General features: G+C 37.3%; 3 protein-coding genes across 5 annotated transcripts; 2 read left to right on the forward strand and 1 right to left on the reverse strand.

Moving 5' to 3' along the window:
• The first annotated feature begins 1,155 nt into the window (after positions 1 to 1,155).
• Positions 1,156 to 17,158, forward strand: xirp1 (xin actin binding repeat containing 1). The gene is given in 8 exon segments (XM_039678163.2): positions 1,156 to 1,317; positions 2,047 to 2,168; positions 2,252 to 2,306; positions 2,389 to 2,718; positions 3,322 to 3,406; positions 8,619 to 8,779; positions 9,037 to 9,093; positions 9,869 to 17,158. Coding segments are annotated over 7 exon segments (7,779 nt in total). The 5' UTR covers positions 1,156 to 1,317; the 3' UTR covers positions 16,838 to 17,158.
• An 88-nt stretch (positions 17,159 to 17,246) lies between these two features.
• On the forward strand, positions 17,247 to 21,375 carry LOC148981473 (uncharacterized). Of its 2 annotated transcripts, XM_089131317.1 has the most exons (3): positions 17,247 to 17,373; positions 17,633 to 20,640; positions 20,716 to 21,375. In XM_089131317.1, the coding sequence occupies exons 1-3, from the start codon at positions 17,264 to 17,266 to the stop codon at positions 20,820 to 20,822; spliced, it is 3,225 nt and encodes a 1,074-aa protein (XP_088987443.1). In that variant the 5' UTR covers positions 17,247 to 17,263; the 3' UTR covers positions 20,823 to 21,375. The 2 variants fall into 2 exon arrangements, with proteins under 2 accessions (XP_088987443.1, XP_088987442.1); XM_089131316.1 differs by having other exon boundaries at positions 17,633 to 21,373.
• On the reverse strand, positions 21,365 to 25,533 carry slc22a13a (solute carrier family 22 member 13a). 2 transcript variants are annotated; one of them, XR_005623556.2, is made up of 10 exons: positions 24,818 to 25,533; positions 24,541 to 24,644; positions 23,444 to 23,598; positions 23,029 to 23,197; positions 22,831 to 22,951; positions 22,636 to 22,730; positions 22,313 to 22,527; positions 22,125 to 22,233; positions 21,834 to 22,036; positions 21,365 to 21,604 (listed from the first exon to the last, which is right to left on the reverse strand). XR_005623556.2 is itself a non-coding variant. In XM_039678159.2 (10 exons), the coding sequence occupies exons 1-10, from the start codon at positions 25,190 to 25,192 to the stop codon at positions 21,541 to 21,543; spliced, it is 1,614 nt and encodes a 537-aa protein (XP_039534093.2). In that variant the 5' UTR covers positions 25,193 to 25,533; the 3' UTR covers positions 21,365 to 21,540. The 2 variants fall into 2 exon arrangements, 1 of the variants encoding a protein (XP_039534093.2); XM_039678159.2 differs by having other exon boundaries at positions 21,834 to 22,040.
• Between the last annotated feature and the right edge of the window lie 117 nt (positions 25,534 to 25,650).

Here is a 25,650-nt window from a genome sequence, read left to right on the forward strand (position 1 = left end):
AATCCAAGACCAACAGCAAAACATTAAAGAAAGTATGAGTTTTACAAGTATGTGTAATGACAGGTAGTCTATGTTTTATATATTTTAAAAATCTTTATGCTTTACAAGACACATTCGTTCTCTTACGTTGCTTTGACGTCATCATAGGAACAGTGACTATCTGTCTGAGTACTGAATAATGACTGGGGATGTTCATTCTTCATGTAAATTAAAAGAATGACTAAGCAAAATATGGATAGCCCATGTCAACCTTATCAGTCAATAACGCACTGTAGCTACATTTACCCAAACTTTTTTGAAGCATGACTATATCAGCCCTGAATTTTCCTTTAAAACTTTCATTTTGTGATCACAAAATGCAATATTATTATTTAGTGACATAAATGCTCTCAACCCAAACAACACTTAGACGGTCGACAATACTTGCATGTAAAAGCAGTTAGTTGTCTATTAACGTGTATTGACACAATGTCCCTAGTAGTCTTGTTATGATACAGTAACATCATAAATATGACTTTGTGGTTACGAGATTGCCATCTAGTGGTGAAGAAACGACATTGAATATTGGTTCCCTGTTCACTATAATATGGCAGTGAACAAGAAAGAAGTCATGAGGAAATCAGAAAGACTTTTGGAGAAATGCATAAAGGGAGAATGTATTAGTCTTATGTAGGCTATAGTCTATTTAACGACATGAGTACAGGTTGCGTTAGATTTCTCATTAGCAATCCCACAGAACCCCATGATTTAATGTTCATTGCTGTTTTTAACTGCTTTTGGAATTTAGGATCTCAAATTCCCAATGTTATGCATACTCTTCACTGCATGACAGAAAGTGCAAAACAAGGTTAGGCATTCATTAGTTCATGCAGCGTCGTCTATGAATAGCAAGATGATCACAGTGAGTAGATGCTAACCTTTACATCCCCCAAGCGTTTTGTCTAGATTAACAGACAGCAGACAAACATAACTTGAAACCCTCTTGTTGATGAGGAAATTAGGTAAGATGAATATGCTAACATGGAAGGAAGTATTTGTTATAACCTACAATCATTTTTTTTCTTAAATTCCCTATACTGAATAAGTATAGATAATATTATCAATACTCTAAATGCATTGTTTAAATAACTTATTTGACCTTTTATTCAACCAACCCTTTTTCTAGAAGGATGTGATGGGAAATAAGTGATCAGACAGTTTTCAGGCTGTAAATGAGGGACTTTGGCCTGTCTGAGGAGTGTCTTATGAGTGATGCTCCAGTTCACACTGCACAGCAGAACAGAGGGAAATGAGGAGCGCAAAGACTGATCGCTTAAGGTAACTCTCTAGCTAAAGATGGATTGAGATGATAATTTGTACGTCTTTATTTATCTATTTATTTATTTTATGTGGTACTTAAAGTCATACATGTATGCTTAGGGTATTTACTTAAATTTCGGCTAATGACCATTTAGTCATCAATGGACTGCAGTACTTGTGAAGTGTTTACTTGAACTGATTCTGATTGATATTCCCAGACATCTCATCAATTCAATTTTCATTTTATACATGTGTGCATGATTATATGAAAGCTCTCCACTTTTTGCTATTTGCACATATTATGTGCAAATTGCACAATACAGCAAATCTTTCAATGTGTAATTTAAGAGAGCTTATGAATGATAAACATTAACTGAGTCAGATGAGAAAAGGGCTGACAAGCAGGTGGATCATGTGACCAGAGTCATTTACACAGTTTTACTGGTGCTGTGTTAGACTGGATTAACAAGTATTTTATATATTGTGTGTGTGTGTTAAAATATTGTTCAGGCCCTAGCACTGATGGTGTGAGGACCCTCTTGGAATTTCTCAGTTTATTATTACATTTGTTTGTGTTGTATTGATATATTTATCACAATTGTTTAAATCAAATAATAAATTTCATTTTATAAAAACCTTTAACCTTCCTTATTCCTTTAATCTACTGCCTTTGACTTTTAAAATGCTACATGATAGAGAAAAATATTTTGTCTTTGATTTATTTACTGATGTGTTTTCACCACTAAGATGAGCTTTACTTTGAGAAGAAGTCAGTCCCTCAGGAGCCTTTCTGGAGGTCATAGTTCATGGTCTACATCAGCGTCGCTGTTTTGGGACAGAAGGACACCTGTGTCTCAGCTTGTTCAAAGGTACTACCATTTTCCATCTATTTCCCTTTACCACCAACTCTTCTATGTGAAGTTTATGGCTGAAAGCTGACTGTTTTCTCTAGGTATGAAAGCTGTGTGGAGCTCACAGGTGTTGGCAGACAAGAGGCCTGGTCTAAGGTATAATCACTTTGATTTATCGTGTATTTAGCAATACGTTCAATGAAATCCGGCTTACATGGATGATCTCTGTATCCCACAGTCATCTGGCCTGAGAAGATCAAACCATGAAGAGAGTAAAGTTGAAAGTCTCTGGAGGAGATATGAGTCCCTCAGTGGGGTAAATTCCTCTTTTTCCAGAAGTATTTCAATGGACATGTTGCCCCAGCCGGAACAGGTTAGCACCAACTCTCTGAGGGTCCTGTTTGAGTCAAAGAACGCCCTGCGACAGGACTACGCCAGCAGCCCTCATCTCAACGTCACACCACAGGCCAAAAGTAGCCCAGTGAGTCACATTACCTCACCGGGGAGGGAGAAAGGTTATTCTGGTACTACTACTGTCACCAATGCCAAAAAAGACAAGGCTCATCAGGTGTGTATCAGCCATGTCATGATTTATTTGTGTTTGTGCATACACAGACATGACTCAGAAAAGGAGCATGTGCTTTTCACTCAAGTTCGACATGGTGGTGGAAAAAAAAAAATGAGATGGGAGAAATAATAAGTCAATGCTTTTGCGTTCTCTTGCAAATGTTTTGCATTCCCTCAAGAAACTTTGCGTTAATTCGCAAAATGAGCTAACACAGTTTCTCGGCAGAACACAAAAGTTTTGCAAGTAAATAATACCTTAATATTATTAATATAATATTAATATTATGTAGTTAAAAGTATTAAAAACTTATTTGTATAAATCAAACAAATTAGCAGTTTTTTCAATTCAAATGAGGAAAAATCCTTTACTTTCCATCCATTCTTATTTAAATAAAACAAGATAAAACAAAACAATTATACCTTCATATTATGCATTTAAAAGATTTAATGAGAGAGACAATATTGGTATATATAAATAAAACAAATGAGCAGTTTTAAAACAAAAAATAATTATACCTTAATTTTATTAAAAAAATATTATCATAAATAATTAGTTATATCTTAAAGAAACATGTTCAAAATATGCCCTTGCTTCCCTTGATAGAAAGAAAAACCCTTTGAGATAATGAGGAGGAGAACAGTCAGTGGGGTTCCTGAATATGTCACCAGATCCTCCAGTGGCCTGAATGGTGAGTTGATCAATTATTTGTACAACTAGTGTAAATGAGCATAATCACCAGTTATTTTATTTTTCTTAACTATTAGTCAGCTGTGTTAGTCAGTAACTATGAGGTCAAAGGTCATTTGAACTTTGTACCCTATGTGAGACAAAACCATGGCATCCTACACAAGCATGAAGGAATCTGCCGGCTTTGTCTCTGTGTTAAAAATATTCCTCAGATAATCCTAACAGAATAGTTTCGACTTGCATGCACAGAATCCTGCCTGCAAATAGTGAGTCCATTTCACAAGTTTTCAATGAGGGTTGAGAGCAGGATTGAATGCATGTGTTCATGTGCATTCAAGAAACAAAACATACTGCTTAAAATGGCAGTTATGACACTGACCTTACATTCATCACGCTTGACACAAGTGACACTTTGGACTTGGTTGATTCAGTGTTTTCGGATTATAGTTGTTTGAAAGGGTTTTGAGAGGCCCTTCAGTGTCTGCGCTGTGCCCACCAAAGGTGTTTTACAGTTGCCTCAAAGGGTTTTGAGATAATTAAGCCACTTTTAACAATGTAAGAATGTCCTTGTATTAGATAGCAAATATTAATAAATAAAATATATATATTTAATTTAATTAATGCATTTATTTTAATGAAAAAGTTGCTCAAGTAACTGCTTTTCACAAAAATAAGTATATTTGGACTTTGTCAAATTAGTAGAACATATTAATTGTTAATGTGATGAACTGACTTCATGCAGACAGACACTACAGTCAATTATGGGTTAAGCATCCAAACAATTTTCAGAACTGCTTTACCCAATCTTTTGTGTCAAAATTAGGGCTGTCAAACGATTAATCGTGATTAATCGCATCCAAAATAAAAGTTTGTGTTTACATAATATATGTGGGTGCACTGTGTATAATTATTTTGTATGTATATACTGTATATATATATATACACACACACACACACATGTATGTATATTTAAGAAAAAAATATTATTTATATATAAAATATTTATATTTATATATAATATAAATTATATATAAATCTATATAAAGTACATACATGATAATTTTTCTTAAATATATACAAGCATGTGTGATGTGTGTGTATTTATATATATAAATTAATTATACACAGTGCACCCATTTATATTATGTAAACACTTTTATTTTGGATGTGATTAATCGCGATTAATCGTTTGACAGCCCTAGTCAAAATACACCCCAAGTTTGTTTATAGTCTTACCCACAATGCTTCTTCACAAGTGTACAACACAAAGAGCATACTAAAGCTTAATTGTATAGCTTAAACAGAACAGTGTCAGGATATTGCCTCAAATTTACCACAGGTTGTTTCAACCATTCATAAGTATTAATACTCACAAGTATATTTATGGTATTAGTCAGTGCCTTAATTATTTTGAGATGTATTAGAAAGCTCTGTAAAGTCACAGGGCATAACGTTTTTATTAGTGGTGTTCGGTTTTAGAATTTTTATATAAAGAGTTAAAAATAGAGACTCTTTTTGAACAATCACCCAAAAAGCCACTGAAATGTATTCACGTAAAAATGATTTCAGTACTTCTCAAACATCCTTTGGCATTAGGAAGCAAATGTAGGCTAATGTGGGAATTGTGCTCAAGGGGGTTCCCTGTACCCCAGTCACTTCCAGAACCACTGATTGACTCAGGCGTGTGGAATACCGCCCATGCTGCCTCCAAAATAGCAGGCTGGCCTCATCACGCTCCGCAGTGAGCAGTGATAAAAATCAGCTGTCACCCCTTAGAGAGGGACAGAGTGAGACAGGACTACTGCTACAGACAGCATTAGAGTCAGACCAACACAAGTCATCACCTGCGGATATACACAAGACTGAGGCTTTAAAGAGAGCAAGACCTGCTATCTGAAACCAGCAATTCAGTCTGTGAGTACAGTTATCAGTGTGGACAAAGGAAGCCTGTAAATTAATTATAGAAATGAAAATCTTATAGTACAAACATAATATATTAAAGGGATAAAATAGCATACACTTTAGTTGGTTTGTGAATTTTTACTTTATTTAGCAGAACATAGTGATGGATTGTCATGTATATGACTCAAAATGATGCCTGTGAGTTTCAAAATGATCAAATTATGTTGAGCGACATGTCTTCAGATGTAATGATAATTACCTAAAATGTGTAATTATTAACCCAGAGTAAAGGAAATGAGAACAGTTACATATTTTTTAACAACATTGAACTACACACACACACACAACTGTTTAAAAGTTTGGGGTTTTATGTTCACCAAGGCTGCATTTATTTGTTTAAAAAATACAGTAAAACAGGAATTATGTTGCTATATTTTTACTGTTTTAAAATAACTGTTTTTTTGTTTTAATAATATATTTTAGAATATAATTTATTCCTGTGATACAAAGCTGAATTTTCAGCGTTACTTCAGGCTTCAGTGTCACATGATCCTTCAGAAATCATCCTAATAAGCTGATTTGATGCTCATGATACATTTATTATTATAATCAATGTTGAAAACAGTTGAGCTTCTTCATATTTTAGAAATTTTAAAAATATATCATTTATACAGTAGTGATAATAATTGATGTCCGGAGGGGATATTCGTTTTTTTATGACACTACAAGTTCAAGTAAATTTTAATCATATTTAAATAAAGGGTGAATATTTTTCCCAGGCCGGACATCACTATTAGCCGCTAAAAATATAAAAGTATTTACTGTCATTTTACTGTTACTTTTGATCAATATGATCCATCCTTGCTGAATAAAAGTATTAATTTAGTTCTTTTTTTTAAATCTTACCAACCCTAAACATTTGAACGGAAGTGTATACAACACCTGAAATCACCTTGTTGAATATGCAGTGGCTAACATCGTGACCGACACAAGTGCAGCTAAACATGCCTTGGTTGAAACTGCACTATTTTAAGCAGTGCTTTTAAGTTGTTGTGTCTTTAACAAGACATTTGTGTGCTCACAGGAAACTAAGGAAGGCAGCTGACGAGAATAAATACCAAGTGCATATCACAATAATTTGGACAGCTGTCAGCAGCACAAAAGCACTCACATTCTAGGACACTAATAGCTGTGCCCTCCCTCCATGATGGGGGGCTGGTCTCTGTGAAACTTTCATTCAGCTGATATGTCAGCTGAATGAAAATTCTTTGAAATACATATCTAAGATATTAAATGAATTGTATCACAGATGTAAATTAATGTTTAGATCATTTGACCCAAAATAAATCATTATACAAGGAAGCAGGCAGAGATGAGCACTGTTTACGACTCCACACAGGCCTTTGATCATGTCCATATCTATACATAACAACTCCTGAACTACACCTTTTATGTCAGATTAGGCTTAAAGAAAATGCAAGCAGGCACTTTTATCACATGACAGTGTCACAAAGATCAAGCCAAACACAGTGCAGTAAACAGTACTCAGTATAAATCCTTAACAGTAAACAGTATAAATCAATGTTGCGTGTAGCCGCGGCTGCTTTATAAAATGAAACATTTGTTTTCTTAGTAATTCGACGAGATGCTCCAGTTCTGTTCTTTACAAATCGGAGAGTACAATATTTAGACTCACTCTTCTAAACAGTAACGTCTAGCTAGACCTCGGTATTGTATGGCCCTGTTATTCTCTGTGCTCATCCAGCTATGCAAACGTTTTAAGCCCCGACTCGTGAGTGGCGCCAGTGATGGGCCCTGTCCTTTTGTCCCATGAGAGCTTACAGAGTGAAAAACAGAGGTATGCTTGAATATAATCATTAGTTACAGCTGACAGACCTGTGCTGCCTCCAGTGCTCCTGGCCTCAGAGGGAAGGCTTTTGTTTTGATCATGCCTACTGCAGCTTTACAATAATCTAATGTGCCATGTCTTCTTTTGCTGCTCCAAAACGAAATTACATCACATATTGTCATAAATAATATATGATACTCTAAGTCAGCATTCAGAAACAATAAGACTCCTCTCAACCAAACAGATTTTTATTGTTTGCTAACTAATAAACTTTAGGTATTAGCTAAATAATCAATTTCTTTCATATTCTGAATCTGATCATTTGCTTTCTTGATATACAATACTATAATTTGGTGACCATTTTAAAACCATGCTAGCAAAATACAATTCCCAAGGTAAAAAGCCTAAGGTAGAAACATGAATCACTGTTATTAATTTAGATGTCATGCTTAGAAATACGATCAATAGTACATCCTACGCTATCTCACCACCAATTCGTACGAGTGCTTCAAAAGTGGCTAATTCGTACTAATTCATACGACCTCACTCATACAAATTCGTACGATTTGTCTAAACCCACGTAACGGTTATGTTTAGGGGCGGGGTCAGGGGTAGGTCATTCGTACGAATTCATATGATTTGGCTAATTCGTAAAATATGTACGATTTAGCAAAACAAATTAGCGAATTAGCCACCTCGTAAAATTCATACAAATTCCCATGAGATCGGGTTGGTACATCTGAGAACAGACAACAACTGTTGCCTAATAAGTGTAATTTTTAAAAATGCATTAAAAAAATTCTTGAAATTAGACAGTCTTACACAAACATATAGCCAACTATGTGTGGAGCTGAATAGTTTCCATAGGTCCTTGAGGTATAATAATAACCCACAGATAAAAGCATACCAACACCAGCTCCAGTCTATTTATACACGCCACTATCAGAGCCATTAGATGGCCAAGGAACTGGGTCAGGTCAATCTGGTCTTATTTCGAGTCTACTTCTGAATTATTATTGAACATTTTATGCTTATGTTCACAAAATTATGTTTTAAAAAATGCTTTAGCAACATGCCACAGATATTTTTGCCTCTGTTTCTGACGCATTTAATTTGCATACATACGTCACAAACAGCTGTAATTAAAATGTTTAAAACACATTCAAAATTTTAAGTCTACAAAATGCAGTTAATATATAATGCATGCTAATAAATAACAAACAAATAAAGCAAATGTTTCCAAAATTTTCATTCACCAGCGAATACCAAATCAAACGTCAACTACTATCAAAAATTTCAAAAACATACACCATAATCAATAAACTAACAATTAATGATATACATTTATTTAAACAACTCCAACCAGTTGTGTATGCAATAAGTGAGTCACTGCCATTTTTAGTTTATAAATAGTTTCTGATTTTAGTTTTGTTTAACTATATTTGTGTCTTATGTGAATTAGATGAGAGGAGACGTTTAAAAAAAGACCAGAGACCATCTGCCTCCTATCTAGAGCACAAAAAGAAGTACACCTCCTCTCATATCCAGAGCGTGAAGGATAGATCAGCCCTTTACCTCTCAAAGGTAGCAGCTGCAGACTCCTCAGGGTCCATCGAACAGCAAGTGAGTGCTCATTGCATCCGTCATATCACTCATAGCACACAGGCATCTGTAAGGTCAAGTTCTCAGACTGAATCACTCGCATGCACACAATGCCGAAAAGTCTGGTCCACACTCATTTTACATTAAGTCTTCTGGTGGCCAGTGTTTTCCTCAGTCACTGAATAAGTAATGTGTCGTGAAAAACAGCTCCATGCAAATAAAATCTTACGTTTTCTATGAAAAATGAGTAGGAATAATTAATCATGCTTCTTTTTCAGGGCAGTGTGGTCCAAGAACACCTGATCACAAGCGGAAAGAAGAAAAAACAAAGCAAGGTATGAAAAAAAACAAAACTTTTTTTGCTAACTTTCTAAGTCTGCTGTGTGACTAATGACTAATGCTAATAGGTGCTGTGTGACTAATTTAGAAACAAATATAATAAAGATACTCTTTGTGACAAAAAAGTGTAAAAAGTGTTTTATTACCATGTTTCCAAACAAACAGGGTAATACATTTACATTATTAAAATAACCACATTGAATTCAGATTCACAAACTTGGTAAGTAATGTGGTAAATATGTAGTCTTGTTAATGACAAGGTTTGTGATACAATGAAAGTAAAGTATAGGAGGTAAAATTCAGCAACCATATATTCTTAACATAGGAGGTAAAATCCCGTAAACATATTGACAATTAGTAGTGTTTTTGAAATTTCTTCAAATTTAGATCAACATAAAAATCCCAATAAATTGTAAGATATTTCTGCATGTCGTTGGCATTGTAGTTGGATTTTGGTTACAATGAATAATACTCTAGAAATATTCTTGTTACTATTCTCTCAAGTTTTTTCACCAAATTGTTTGGAAATGTGAAACTTCACTTGTTATTGAGCGTTAATTTTCAACTAACAAGGCTGAAAACCATGAATGAAGTCAAACCTCACATGAATAGGTGTGCAGTGCAACTATTCCCTACTAAACACAGAAAAAGGTATGGCTTTTAAGTTTAAAATACTAACTTTTTTAAACTAAGAGTTTACTATTATGACCATTTATTTAATTGCATTGTGGAGAGTAACTTGAGCCTTCATACTTCTTCTTTGCATCCAAGATGGCAGAAGTAGCCAAACAGATAAAAGTGACCGATGCAGCCAGTGGAGATGACGATTTCCCTCCCCCTCCACCTCCTCTACCAAGACCTCAGGTTCTGGAGTCACTTCAAAAGGATCTAAGCCAAAACTTACTCCCCGTACCACCTCCAAAAGAAACCTTCTCAGAGTTCTACCAGCAACGGCAAAAAAATGAACTGAAGCGTATTTTTAAACACATTCATCCTGAATTGAAGATGAATCTTGATGATGTTGTAGATGATGAACTAATTGATGCAATAAATCCCCAATCAGTAGATGCGGCATATCAGGGGGAAGTCCAGTCCATGCGCTGGATATTTGAAAACTAGACTCTTGACAATATTGGAGACCCGCATGAAACAAAAAAATTACTTGATGAAGAAAATCCTCAAGGTGGGGATGTGAGGAGCAAATCCTCACTGTTTGAGCATTCAGTGTTTGATGGTCAACACACAACAGCTGATGAGAGACCAGGTGTAGTCAAAGGAGATGTTCGCACAGCAACCTGGTTGTTTGAGACACAGCCTCTAGACTCAATCAGTAAGTCAAAGATGGATGATGAGGAAATAGTGGAGGTCGTACTGAAGGAACCTGTTCAGAAGGGAGACGTTAGAGGTGCACGTCTCCTGTTTGAATCCAAACCATTGGACGCTTTGGGCCGTTGTTGCTCTGTTGAAGACCAACACTTCCTAATGCTCAAATCAGAACTCCATGAGAATAAAGGAGATGTGAAGAAAACCGTCAAACTCTTTCAAGCAGATCCCTGTTGTGCACTTAGGGATAGTAGTGGCAAAATCCATGAAATCAAATCAATCTGTAGAGAAGAAATTCAAAGCAGTGACTTTAAAACAGCACGTTGGCTTTTTGAAACTCAACCTTTAGACCACATTAATAAAGGAGCTAGTGTGCAGATCATTCGGGGAATCTCACTTGAGGAAGCCCAGAAAGGTGGTGTTGATCAGAAGAAATGGATGTTCGAGACACAACCACTAGATGCAATTCATGAAGGTCTTGTGGAAGAACAAAATTTCAAAGGAACAGTGGAGGACATCGCTGGGGAAGCAGATGTTCACAAACTAAAACAGCCTCTGTCATCTCTTAAAGGAGAGTCTGTGGGTGAAGTTTCAGAGAAGGAGGCAATTATTGGAGGAAATGTAGGATCCACCCTATGGCTTTTTGAAACTCAGCCCATGGACACTCTGAAAGACAGTTATGAGGTAGGGCATCTCCAGAAAGTTGTGGTGTCAAGTGATGAAAAAGGAGAAGTTAAAGACAAAAAGCTGCAGTTTGAGAAATCCAGTGTTGGTAAAACAACAGGTGATAGTGGAAACAAAGTTCAAAATGATGAGAAAGGAGATGTGAAGACTTTCAAAGACCTTTTTGAAACATTACCTCTCAGTCATATATCTGTGAAAGCACAGAGTCAAATCCACGACATTGCAGCTGGGGATGTCAAAGGCAACCGTTCACTGTTTGAAACCACACCATTGTATGCAATTAAAGACTGTGCTGGAAATTTCCATGAGGTTACGACTGTCAGTAGAGAAGAGTGCATAAAAGGAAATGTACAGAATTACAAATGGATGTTTGAGACAAGACCCTTAGACCAATTTGAAGAATGTAGTGGACAAGTAGAGCTCATCAAGGGCATTACAAGGCAAGAGGACATGACAGGTGACGTGAGGACAGCTAAATGGATGTTTGAAACACAACCTTTGGATTGCATAAATTTAAAGAGTGAGAAAGAAGCAAACTCAACAGTACCAACAGAAGAATTTCAAAAGGGTAATGTGAAGACATGCAAATGGCTGTTTGAGACACAACCAATGGACATTTTGTATGAGAAAACAGAAAAGAACCAGGATGTAGAACCAGTTCCAAAAGCTGATGTGAAGTCGCACACTTGGCTTTTTGAAACACAGCCATTGGATAACATTAAAGACAAGGAGGACTTCAGTTTGAAATTGTGCAGTACTGTGCAGGAAGACATAAAAAGTGATGTGAATGTGAAGACAGTGAAACACCTGTTTGAAACCGAGACTCTGGACAGAATAACAAAGCAAACAGATTCTGGCCAAAATGTAAGATATGTCAGTCAAGTGGATGTCCAGTCTGGAGATGTCTCACGTGTCAAGGAAATCTTTGAATCCAAGTCACTTCATGAAATAGGAAGTGAATCCATCAAAGTGTCTGAGGAGAAGAAAAACGAAATTCAGTCAGGATCGGTCCACAAATTCACTTGGCTGTTTGAGAATCAGCCTATCAGCAACATTAATGTGAAAGACGACAGAATAACTCACAGTGTCAGTGATTTTGAGGGTGGTGATGTTGGAAGCAAGAAGTTTATTTTCGAAACTTTCTCTCTGGACAAAATCCAGGATAAAGACGAACTACTCGAACACCAGTCAATGAGTGTTGAAAAGCCCATGAACATTAGCGGTAACGTTAATTCCAGCACAATGCTTTTTGAATCACAGCCGTTATATGCCATAAGAGACAAGGACGGACAGTTTCATGAAGTTACCACTGTAAAGAAAGAGGAACTGATGAGAGGAGATGTCAGGGGCGCGAGGTGGATGTTTGAAACCAAGCCACTGGATACCATTCAAGCAGACAAAGAAATCTACGTCATCCGTGCAGTTACACAGGAGGATGTGTGCAAGGGGGATGTGAAATCAGCACGCTGGAAGTTTGAGACTCAGCCTCTTGACTCCTTTGAAGGACGAGAAGGGCCCTCAGTGAGGGTTGTTGAAGATTTAAGCAATGGGAACAGTGTGCAACAAAGCAAGCAACTTTTTGAGACTGAGCAAGCTGCCCAAAAAAAGTATGTGCGAATGGTGAGCGTTACAGACGTTCAACAAGGTGATGTACGTACCTCAACCTGGCTGTTTGAGAACCAACCTTTTGATACTCTTAAAGGTGAGCCAGATGAGCAGAATGCCTTGACAACTGTACATCGAGAGGACAATGCAAAGGGAGATGTGAAACGCTGCACTTGGTTATTTGAATCACAGCCCTTGGATAAAATAAAGATCGATGAATCAACTGATTCATCAAAGGAAGAGTTTGTTTCATCCAAGGAAGAAATCCCCAAGGCAGATGTCAAAAGCACAACATGGTTATTTGAGACCACACCACTGGACAAAATCACTGTGGAGAGTGTGACAGACACACTCTATCGCCTTTGCCATTATTCATTTATTCATTCAGGTGGAATCATCATCCAGGCAAATGATTATAAGTATGTGAACATGGCAAAATATCAAATTGTGAACAATGAGGAGACCAAAGTTCAAAAGGAGGAAGTTGTTGAGGGAAACATCAGGAACATAATGCTGCAGTTATTGTTCAAACCAAACCTGAAACCTAAAGTTGTTCTAATTAAAGAGGATGAACAAGGCAAGATGCACAGCACAGTGCTTGAAATCCCATTTCAACAGCCTGGATGTGCAACTAACCTTGAGGCAGAGTGCAAGACCCAAGAAGCAGTTAAAATCATTGAGAGCTTGCTGGTTCAACAAAAAACAATCAAGACAGGCCTGGTGGTGCAAGAATCGGAAGGTGGGCAGCCAGAGATGACCGTGTATTCCCTCCACTGTCAAAGCAGCCTGACTGAGTCACACAACATCGCACGAGGAGATGTCAAGTCCACTATTGGCAACCTCCTTGCCACAGCTCACAACCAGCAGACAAAACCATTTTGCAGACTGGAACAAAATGAAAGGGGGAATGTTGGTCTGTATCGAAGCTGCATTGAAAAGGGCGACCTTAAGAGTCTACAGCGAGATCTTTCTGAGGAGGAACCAGCAGCCTCCTGTATAGACCAAATTGAAATTGTTCAAGGTGATGTAAAGGAAGCAAAGCGACACCTAAATCAACAAAGAGAACAAGCTGAAAGAACAATCTCGGATGTTGTACCAGGAGATGTTAAGAATGCAAAAAAGGTTTTCTTAGGGGTCTGCACAGACCCGGATGTTGGAAACTGCGTGTCAAGGGAGGAGATCATCAAAGGTGATATTTTGTCGGCCATGCAGCAACTTGATGAGGCAGTCAAGCAGCAAGTTGTGATCCAGAAAGAGGAAATTGTTTCTGGGGACATTAAGGCAACGCTTGAATCCTTGGAGCGGGCAAAACAACAAAGTTTGCACATGGAGCGTGAGGTCGTCAAACCAGGCACCATTTATGATCTGAATATAGAGGTAGAAGAAATGTGCTCAGAAGAAAATGATAGGACACTAATTAAGGAGGAAATCATTTCAGGGGATATTAAGGCTGCCAAAAGGTCCTTGGAGAAAGCAAAGAACCAAAGCATGAGTGTAGAACGACAACATGTCACTCCTGGAAAGCTGTGTAATCTAAATGGATCATCTCAGTCTCAAAGCAACACAACAGTGGATCAGTCTACAACATCCTCCTTGAGTAACCAGCGGATTACAACAACATTTCGAAAGGTTAGTGACATAGAAAATGATCAGGGATCCACTGAAACAGTTTGTTGTCAGAATAAAGTGGGAGGGAGAAATAATATAATAGATGTTAGTATAGAAAATGGCTCAACAGTGCTAGATAAAACTCTTCAGGTTTCAGAGTTAGAGCCAGGTGTTGTTAAAGGTAATGTGAAGGCTGCTATACAGTCTTTAAGAAGTGCTGCTGTAGAGCTGAGAAATGTAGACAGAGAGCAAGTTGTTGGAGGTAATATGCAAGAGACACTCCAGTCTCTCGAGAGATCTAGCATAAATATTTCTAAAGGAGATTACAAGGCAGCAATGTTATATAGACAATCTGGACAGACACAAAGCAAGATGACAAATGACTCAGAGACTAAATGCAAGCAGAGTTTTGATAATTTACCTTCATCTGATACTCAATTGTCTTCTTCGGTTTCAGTGATTGGAAGTGAGCCTCTGATCATCTCGGCAGTCAATTCAGAATCTGTTAACTCAAGCATGGACAATTCAAAGCTCTCTTGCACTTTTGCAGAAAAAGATAATAATCCACCACCCATCCCTCCAAAAACTGGCCATCAGGTTCAAAATCAGAAGCCAGTTATTCCACCAAAGCCATTGCACATCACCACCAGCTCCGAACATATTGCAGAAAAATCTCAAATTTGTCCAAGCTCACCTGATTGTCTAATTAATAAGCAGACTCCAACAATCCCACCCAAAGTGATTGCCAGCAAGAAAACGTTTTTGCATAAAAAAGAAACCACAGAAACTTCAAACAAAGTTAATGATAGGCAATGCAACATTCATGACCCAGTTCAAAGGACAAATTTCACAGACCCAGAGGGTTTTCAGAAGATGCAGTACACTGAGCAATGGGTTAAAAATTCCCACATGCAGCACATGGACACTCCATCAGTCAGCGAAACTCATGATGAAGGTTCCTTTGCTTCGAATAGAATAGGAATGGAGAAAAATGTGATTCAGAGGATAAATGCTGCAGAAGAGATTAGGATGTGTATTCAGAGTTATTCAAAGGACAATGACGAACTAAACAATGGGTTTAAGATTGCACTTCAGAACTTCGGGGAAAAGAAAACAACTATGGACACAACCCCAACTTTCTCAAAGAAAATTAAAGTTGTGCAAAACAAAACCATACAGGATCAGGCTAAAACTTTCAAAGAGAACACAAATAAAGTTGAGTTACACTTCGCCTGCAAAGACACCCCTTCAACACCTGAAAAACATGAAGTTCCTTCAAAGTACAATCAAACCATCAAAGAGCACAATGATTCTGAGAACAAAGTTGTTTTTAGAGAAAAGAAAGCAAGGAGAGAGACAGAAGATGAGCGCCACCAGAGGCTGTCCGTCCACAAAGACGAGATCATGAGGGGCAATGTAAAAGCAGCCATGGAGATATTTGAAAACCTTATGAGACGAGAAGAGCTTAAGATCATTTTGTCAAAAGTTCAAGAAATAGAGGGGGAGACCTGTGAGGTGGATGTTAAATCTCTGAAGACTTTGTTTGAGAATGTGCCTGCTTGGATTACTAATCCAATAAAAAATATGAAATGCAGACATTTGCCAAGAGCTGGCACAGAAACGGAAGGCTTAAGAGATGATGTAGAGAGCATATCCTCCGTTGAGGCTGCATTTGAAGACCTAGAGAAAGCAAGCATGGACATCATCAATTTGAAAGAACAGACATTGGCTAAACTCTTGGACATAGAGGAGGCAATAAAAAAAGCTCTTTACTCTGTCTCAAATTTAAAGTCAGAGGCAGACATTGCAGGGTTGTCAGGTCTGTTTAGTGAATCCTTAAATGTTGATAATGTCTCTCCAAGTACTAAAAACATTAGGAAAATTAGCATTGTGTCCAGCAAAGCAAAACCTCTGCAACCTAAACAGGCACAGAGCAGTGATAACAGGGGTCTGGCCAAAGCACCACATGTACATCAAGTTCAAATGGGAAAAGCATGCTCAAATATCCCCTCCTCTCCTTCATTTATTTCTATTCATTCTGCTGCAAGAAAACCCATGGAGTCACCCACATCATCACAGCCTCTCTTAGACAAATCAAAAGCAAATGACCAACCTAATGCAGTTAGCGGCATCACACAGTCCTTCCTTGAGAAAATCTCGGTCAGCCACGTCTGTAGCCCTCCAAGTCCTAGAAGGAAAGTCAGCGTTCTTGAAGTACAGCGAGTTCCTGAGGTTGCAAGTGGAATCATTGGTACTAAAACTGTCAGTGAGAAATATGAAGAGATAGACTGCTTTGGGAATACTTACTTTTCCTCCAAAAGATCTACATTTGTAACCAGGCAGTCAGAGACAGAATTATCTTCCTCACATGGTGTAGTTACCAATTCAGGGAGGTATGAAGGAATGACTTCACCTGTTTTGCAAAGGTCTGGCCAGACCTTCTCCTCTAATTCTCCGTGTAAAAGCAAAGACAGAAAAGTGTTTGTAACTTTCGGCCATCCCAACACAGAAAAACATTAACCAAGCTGCCGATTCTTTTTGTAACAATATTTTTGATGTCATTTTTATTTCCATATTTCTATTTAAAATACATTTATATTAGATTTATTGGTCCTATTTGTGGGTATAAAATAAACGGTTTTATTGTGGTGCTTTGTTTAAGAGAATTTTTTGTACGGTTGCAATTAGGTGTTAGTGTTAAATATTCGTGTTTGTTTCAAAAACTGTATATTATATAAAATAAAATACTTACAAATTAGTATTTGTTTATTATTTTCTTAACAGTTAGACTGAACTCTCTGACTATCATATCTTTAAAATGGCATTATATAACAATTCTGACTTTTTTTTTCAAGGAAGATCTTCATAATGCGTATTTCATACATAACAACTCATATTGCATGTATGTCTATATTGTTGTCATAGTTCCTGTCACCTGCTAAAGAGATGTGCTCTGCATGCCTGATGCCAGTTTACCCAATGGAGAAAATGGTGGCAGATAAACTAATTCTACATAATAACTGTTTCTGCTGCAAACACTGTAATAAAAAGCTACGGTGAGAGAAATTTAGAAATCAGTTTCAAGACATGGTTACAAAATAATCATTAGTGTAATTCTGGAATCTGTGATTCATAATGAGAAATGCATGTGCTATTAAAATATGTAATCTATTTGATATAATTTATACTGGATATGTAATTGAATTTATCCAATCACAAATCAAAAATGATAAGACTTGATTCCCTGGGAATATTTTATTTCACAGTAAATACTTTAACAATGAGTCTTCATGGGTGTACTATTATTTATTACAGCATTCACAATTACTCTGCTCTTTATGGAGAGTTCTACTGCACATACCATTACCAACAGTTGTTTAAGAAAAAGGGCAACTATGATGAGGGTTTTGGCCATAGACAACACAAAGACCGCTGGCTTGCTAAAACAGAGGAACCTAAACCTACTAACAAGTTCAGCTCAGCACGTAACACAGAGCCTACATGTGTTGATGGTCCTCTGGGGTCATTTACAGGAGCTTCATCTCCACAGAAAAGACACAGAGATGCTCAATTCAAAATTCCTAACATCAAGAACAAGCTGACCGTTAGCTGGCCACCGGAAAACAAGTGGACCAGACAACACCCAGTTTCACAAAGTACTTACTTAGCCTCAAGAAAGACAACAGACTGGTCGAATGTAGACCATTCTTCTGCCAGAAGCTCCAGAAATGCTCTTGAAAAGAAAAGGTTTAATTCTGGGTTGGATGAAATGGACAAATCAGTTCAGCTGTCACCTCGAAATTATGAGAAGACAAACACATACTTATCTCCCTACACAATTAAAGGTGAGGTTAAAACACCACATTCAGAGCCTGTTTATACACCTCATCCAGGTTCAAAAACATTACAGAAGACTGCAGATACATGTGCCCAATCGAGAACACAAAGCAAAGTTTCAAAAGGAGGGACAGTGACAAGCAAAGACTTGAATTCTTTTACCTCAAGACCAGATTCTGTGAGAGAACCCAGTTTGGCTGAAGATGGGAGAGTTTATAGCCCAACTAAAATAAAAAAGTCTGTCCGATTTGCTTCGAATTTAAATACAGATGGGGAAAATAACACAGAGTTCAGCAATGATGAAGTTGAAATCTCCACTGAGGCATTTGTTGAAACTGCAGTTGTCAATGCTGATGTTATGACAGCAAAGAGAGATGTGACGCCTTTAAAATCAGGAATAGAAATAGAGGATTCACCCGAGGAATGTTTAATAGATACAGTGCACAACTTATATGGCAGTGATTCTGTCGAACATCCCAAAGCTTTGGGCGGACAAATGCAGGATCCTTTTCTTCAGACTACAGTAACAGAAGAAAGCATCTCATCTGTGCCAAGAAATTTAGATGATGCAACAGAGCCAGATGAGGCAATTACAACCAAGATCAAAGAACTGCAGGTAAATGACATCACTACATGTGGTACAGAAACATTCAAACCAAATAGTGAATCATGTGATTTGGAGCATGTTGCAGAAATAATTAATGAGGATGTTACTGAGACTAAGGCCAATGTTACAACCTCCAAAAAGCAAGAACCCACAGACATAATTAAAGATGAATCTAAAGACCTTGATATGTTGAATTTGCCTCCAAAATCTGAAGATAAAAGCAACACAAAGGTTGGTGACAAAAAGGCCATGGATAAAGGGAATAAAGGGTCTTGGTCTAAAGGTAAAAGCCCACTTTCCAAACTCTTCACATCTGGCCCAAATAAGAAAGAGAGCAAAAGTGAGCCAAAAACAGAAAGCAAAAGACCCGATATCAAACCTAGAAATTTACTGAGCAGACTCTTTTCGGCTACTGAAACTGAGTCGGAAATAAAGAAAACACCAGAAATCAAAACAGACACTACATGTGAGGAGTCAGAGAAAATCGTCGGGACAGAAGATGGAGTAAACGCTGCATTGGTTCAGGATACTTTTTCTGTATCTCTTCCTCTGACAGAGACCATCTCTCAAAATAAACCTCAAGAGACCATGAAACCAACACAAAACCCACTAAGTGATGCTCCAGAAGAATTTAATCCAACCGAGAGCTCTCAAAATCCCATCCTATTGCCTAATAATGGCTTTGCTGATGAGACGGTGCCATCAATAGACCTTGATCAAACTGAGCCTGCTTCTGGTGGTTTAGGGGAGATTGAAACCAATGAGGCACTTATTTCCTCACAAGAACACATTCATGTAGATCTCACCTCTCCAGACTCGTTAAAACCATCAGGTCTTGAGGAGAGCCTAGATCCACCCAGAGAAGCATTCAGTCAAATAAGTGCCAATCCATTCCCAGATGACTTTGAAATTGCTATTAATGGCCCAAGCACAAATCCCTTCAGTGTGGAGACAATGCAAAGAACCGAGGACTCCTTTTTGCCTCAGAATGAAGACACCTCTGGTTTTCTTGATACATCTGATGCATTCACATCTCAAGTCATGAGCACTAGCACAGATGACATGTCTTTTCCAGATTATACAAACAGTGGCACATTGACGGACATTGAGAATTTTGAAACACCATCAATTGATATAGGGAGCTCTTTTATTGAAGGACACCCATTTGGAGAAAAAATACAAGGAGAAACAGAAGATTCAATTCAAAAACCTTCAATGAATTTGAACGAAGAAACTCTAGATATTTTTGGTTCATCCGATTCAAATATTGAGGTAAACTCAGTTGGAAACACCTTGACTGAAATCCACAAGAATGAAGCCAGTGTTTCCTCAGGAATGACTGATGATCCCTTTGGTAAGGACAATTTATCAGTACAAGCAGTGGATATCTTTGGAGGAGACAATATGCTCACTGTCTCTGATCAAATGTCCACAAATAATTTCTTTGATATCATGACAAACAGCAAGTCTCAAAGTCAAAACCCTTTTGAGGGAATTACAGATGGTCAACTGGGACCAAATGGAGTTTTTGACTTGATAAGTTCTGAAGATGACTCATCAACAAAGAAAAGGTATGAAATAATTCAAAGTGAGGTTAATGTTGTTTTCGAAAGTAAAGGCAATCCATCAACCTCTAATGTACTTGATCAAAACCTTTCCGGCCAAGATCTAATTGAGTCATCTCAAACAGAGGATTTTGATTTCTTCAGCTCTGAGCAAGATCCACCCAGAGCAGCATTCAGTCAAATAAGTGCCGATCCATTCCCAGATGACATCTTTGCAAGTGGTATTAATGGCCCAAGCACAAATACATTCAGTGTGGAGACAATGCAAAGAACTGCAAACCCATTTGACGATTTCACCGGTTTAGAGAGTGAAGGTGAGGCTGCAGAGACACAAGCAAGCAACTTATTTCCAGATGACATATTCTCAACTATTCCTGCCATTTCTTTAGAACCAGCACAGGACACTTCCACCCTGATAGATCCAACAAACACTGATACAAATGGTGTGCAGCCACAAAAGCTTGAAAATGATTGGATGTCTGACCTTTTGGGGTAGTATCGTTGCCACAGTTCAGAGAAAATATAAAAATATTTCAATTAAATAAGCAGTTATATTGATTTGCCTTTGCTGTACTATTCTGTACAATTCACAAACATTACATTTGATTGATTGATTGATTGATTGATTGACTGATTCATTAATCAATGTGTATTTAAGTTAAAGTATTCATGTATAATGTGCTATAACTTTTATTCTAAATAATCAATCAATGTATATTAAGTTAACATGTCAATAATTAATGTGGGGTTACTTTAAAAAAAATGTAGATACACAAAATGAAGTATTTGCCAATTACTGCATTGTGATTCTACAAAAGTTGTTCAGTTAAATCAGTCTCAGATTACTTTTATTTTATCAAGCAACCTGTTTTTATGACTATAGTCCTGTTTTTATGACTATAGTTATATAGGGATATGACTATCCCTGTAGTCATATAATCTATATATATATTTGTGCACAAACTGTTAATGTTGATCATAAAACAATGTATTAACTGTGTTCTTCAAAGACTAACTGGTCTTAATAAATAATAAAACAACAATTCACAAGAGGTTTATTGCATTTTGTTATTTTACAGTGCTAACAGAACATTAAATCTACAAATCTTTTTTCATAATGTTCGAATGTCAAATAAACTGCAGAAGTTGTAATAAAAATCTTTTATTTCTACATATCATTACACTGTAAACGGAACTTGCAAGACATTAAGAGGTTATAACTTGGTTGCTTGGATGTCTTCACAATCCCTAGTTGCAGGATTAGATACTTTTGGACTCCTTTGGGAAAATAGAGGTGAAATAGTGTTATTTCCCTTAGTAAAAACGTAACTGTAAATGTTAAATATATTTTAAAACAATATGTAACAAGACTTAACATGTAACTTGAATATTAAAGAGTAAATAAACAGATTTTAATACATGTGAGAATTGTAAAAGCAGTTTAGTCTGCAGCACTTCTCCATAATAAATTTTTACTAGTTGCATGGAAACATGAATGTACATGTACCTCAAGCCCTCTGCCGCCTCTGTGGAATCTGGCAGATCAGTTCTTCTGGTCTCGGGCAGCAGGAAAGCCATTATCCCACTTGCTAGCGCCAGGCTGCCAATCACCACAGTAGGGATAGTGAAGTGGTAGATCTCCAGCAGGTTCACCACAGGAGACAACATACTTGCGGCACGTGCAGCTGTGGAGCCCAGCCCCGTGGCAGTCTGACTGGAAATCAACAAGCGGATTATAAAACTGCATTAAAACAACACTCATTAATACCTGTAGAAAATGACACAGGCTCATGCCTACCGAATGGCGGTGGGGAACAGTTCTTGAAAATAAACGCTGCAAATACTGCCTGCTCCGTTCATGAGAAATCTTCCACATGTGGCAAGAGTAGCGATGGCGATGTAATTACCTTAATTAGAGAATCACACGGTTAAGTGCTGATTCATTGTATGTATGTAATAGCGTGTTACATATGGAAAACATTTTACTTTGTGAAACGGCAAGAGTCAGGAGACAGAGAACCCCCCCCACTATAAGAGCACCCATTAGAGACACTTTCCTTCCAGCTCTTTCCAATGACCATATGCAAAAGAAGTGGACAGGAATCTCAGAGGCGCCGAATATGAGTTGATTGAGAAAAATATCAAGGCCGAACTTCCCCACATTCAGAGAGAGGCTGTAGTACGCTAGATTTACAGCACACCTGAGTATCAACAGCAGAGTACAATTCATGTTTAAATATTAGTTCAAGAAAACACATTTCAAGCTAAAAAAAGTCAGAATATTAGCAATTCCATGAGAATCGACTCACCAAGCAAAGGTAATGGTTAAGAAATATTTCCTGAGCACACGGGAAGCAAAAAGCATTTTTATACCTCCTTTTTCAACAGGCTTTTCTTTTAGGACCTACATCAAATAACAAAAAGATGTTATCCACATTGTGTTATTTAGGAGAGATGGCTCTGTACTTTGTCTTGACATGTTAATTTTTCAAATATATGTTAACCGTCTCCAGTAATGAGTCAGGAACTGAACGTTTGTTGATATCTGCTGCCTTCTGAATGAGTATTTTCGCATCGGTAGTTTTTCCACGGCCAAGAAGCCATCTGGCAGACTCTGGAATAAACCTATATTGGTGTGCACATCTAATTATTTAATTCGCTCACAAATTCATCCAAATGTAAAGAAACATATACATATATACCATATGTAGACAACTACAAATCCAAGTGGGCCAGCCATTATAAATTGATCCATCCTCCAGTCCCTGACAAAATACACAATGGCAAGAAGCATGACCTGCCCCAAAGCGGCCAGGACTTGACTTAGGCATGCTGCATAGGATCTCTGAGCGACTCCAATCCACTCGGTGGCTACAGTGAGGATGAAAACATTGTGATAAACACATAGCTAAGCAATTAGGTCAAGTCTTTGTTACAGTCAAATAGCCAATACGTCTTACACAAGACCTACAAACTGGTTTGTTGTTGACACAAAGTTTAAAAATGTTCAGTTTCTTCTAAAGAGCCATCTGATGTGTTATTGTTATTGTATGAATTATTCAGTCCGCTGATAGCTAACATGATGTAAAGGTTGAAAACATCAATATTGTCTCATACCGAGGATAACGCTGTTGATCCGAAATCCTCCATAGGCGACACCATTAATGAACTGGGAGGCGAGGTACACATAAAAGTTTGGAGAGAGACCAGTCACGACTGTGAAGATAAGCATGAGCACCATTGGTATCTGTGTAGCTCGTTTGCGACCAAATCTTAAAAAAAGACACACACACACGCAATAATTAATCACTAAAAATGAACGATGACATCATGAATCAAAGGAATTTGTTAGCTGAAGGCTGAATATGTTATGCCACTTCATTTAGCATGTCCTTTAGATGGTGTAGCTTCAGAAATGTTTGCATCATGATTTACTATATAAAAAAATTTATACATTACTTATTTTTATTGTATAAAATGTGGATATTCATTTGCGCATTAGGCCTACATGATATTTACACTTTTTAAATATTGTTTACAGGGAGTTTTCTTTAGTTTTACCTTTCACTAAAAATATTTAGATATACGATTTCGATATATCTAAATATATATATATTTTTATATATATATATATCTAAATATGTTTAGCGAAAGGTAAAACTCGCGCGAGACATCACTTCCGGCGTAACGTCTGGAGACGTTTCAGTTCGGTTCAGTTGGACATCTGATTCAGTTCGATGGCTGTCAACAAGAGGTAAAAACCTATATAAATACTGTTCGTTTTCTCACACTTTTCGTGTCTTAGGCCATCAGTGTGTAGGCTACTTACATTCACGAGTCATTAAATCATGTTTAATTTTGACTTCTCTGTGCATACTTTGAGGTGGACCCCCTAAAACTGCATTATATGACTGACAGACAACAACGGTTTGACCGAAAAATGTGAAAATTGAAAATGCTGTGGAAACAAAGACACCTACATCTTGGATGCCCTTGAGGTAAGCTAAAACATATCAAGAATTAATTTCAAAGTGAACTACCCCTTTAAACAGAATGCTATTTGAACACTAACAGTATAAGTATACATAGTTTATTAAAATTACTCTGTACTTATTTGTGTTATTAGTCCTACACTTTAACAAGGACACCTTGAAATTAAGTGTTTTCAATCTGAAGAGTTTGTCCAAATTTAATAACACGTTTTTAACACTTACGATTCTGAAAAAGGCCCAAAAAGTACAGCTCCAACTAGTACTCCAGCAAAGAATATTGTCTGTGCTCCCCGAAAGATATTTGTATTTTCACAAACAAGATCGAACTGCAAAACAAACAAAAAATTAGGCTTTCTCCATTTAAACATCATATTGTTTTCTAAATCATTCATTTAAAAACATAGTAGTTAAATTGCATTGTGGTATGACCACAGTGAGCACATGAAGTTCATAACATCTGTTTTCAAATATACCGGTGACAAAACCCCAAGTTACTTACATCAGTAACAATGGTTGCATCATAAATAGTATCATTGTGCACCCATCCATCGGTGCAAGTGGTGGTTTCGTTTAGGCCATATTCCCATATAGCAGACAGATCCCAATCCATAGGCACAAACATCTGACAGGGATCGAAAGACCCATCTGGGAGCCTAGGCAGGGTCAAGTTCAGCTGCTCTTCCTTTGTCAGATTGGGACCCACCTGAAGGATCCAGTCAGTGTTGCAATGGTGGTTCGTGTCTGCATGGTTGAAGACCAGGCTGGACAACTGAAAAGGCAAAATGAGGTTTGGAAAGCACAAAGCAAATAAGAGCAGCTTTTGGAAAAGCCCAAAGTCTCCAATAGATTCTAAAATCTCCCCAAAATCAGCCATGGTGGTCCAGAAAAGAAACAACTAAAGAAGGCTGAAGTAACAAGTTATAATAGAAAAAGTTAATTAATGTTTAACTGCACAATCACGTGAGTGTATAGAACATAGAAAGTTGTATATAGAGAGCAATGGTCATATTTTTGATGTGAAAGTGTAATGGGTCAACATTCAAAGATATTTTGACACTGCTGATGCGACAAAACAAATGGACAGATTGTCAGACACACACAAATATGGATAGTAAGACCAAGTTAACATATTTGTGTCAAATCTGTTCAAGTTTTCAAAACAGACCAAAGGCAACTTTAGTACTTTGGTTCTAAAGTAAAAGCTAAAAAAAATAAAAATTGGTAATGTGTAACTCGACAATATAACAAGCAATAAACTGGATAAGTGCCACAAAGGGTTATTATGGATCATGAAGCACTTTAATGTTATTATGCAATTCATATTTATAGCAT

This window comes from Pimephales promelas, chromosome 5 (assembly GCF_988280905.1).
Source record: "Pimephales promelas chromosome 5, fPimPro1.hap1.1, whole genome shotgun sequence".
Taxonomy (NCBI): domain Eukaryota; kingdom Metazoa; phylum Chordata; class Actinopteri; order Cypriniformes; family Leuciscidae; genus Pimephales; species Pimephales promelas.

Coding starts and splice junctions, on each gene's coding strand:
- slc22a13a (XM_039678159.2), bottom strand. CDS start 25,192: ATGGCTGATTTTGGGGAGATTTTAGAATCTATTGGAGACTTTGGGCTT. Junction 24,645..24,817: donor ATGCAACCATTGTTACTGAT/GTAAGTAACTTG, acceptor TTTGTTTTGCAG/TTCGATCTTGTTTGTGAAAA. Junction 22,528..22,635: donor TTAACCATTACCTTTGCTTG/GTGAGTCGATTC, acceptor GTTGATACTCAG/GTGTGCTGTAAATCTAGCGT.
- LOC148981473 (XM_089131316.1), top strand. CDS start 17,264: ATGTGCTCTGCATGCCTGATGCCAGTTTACCCAATGGAGAAAATGGTG. Junction 17,374..17,632: donor CACTGTAATAAAAAGCTACG/GTGAGAGAAATT, acceptor TATTTATTACAG/CATTCACAATTACTCTGCTC.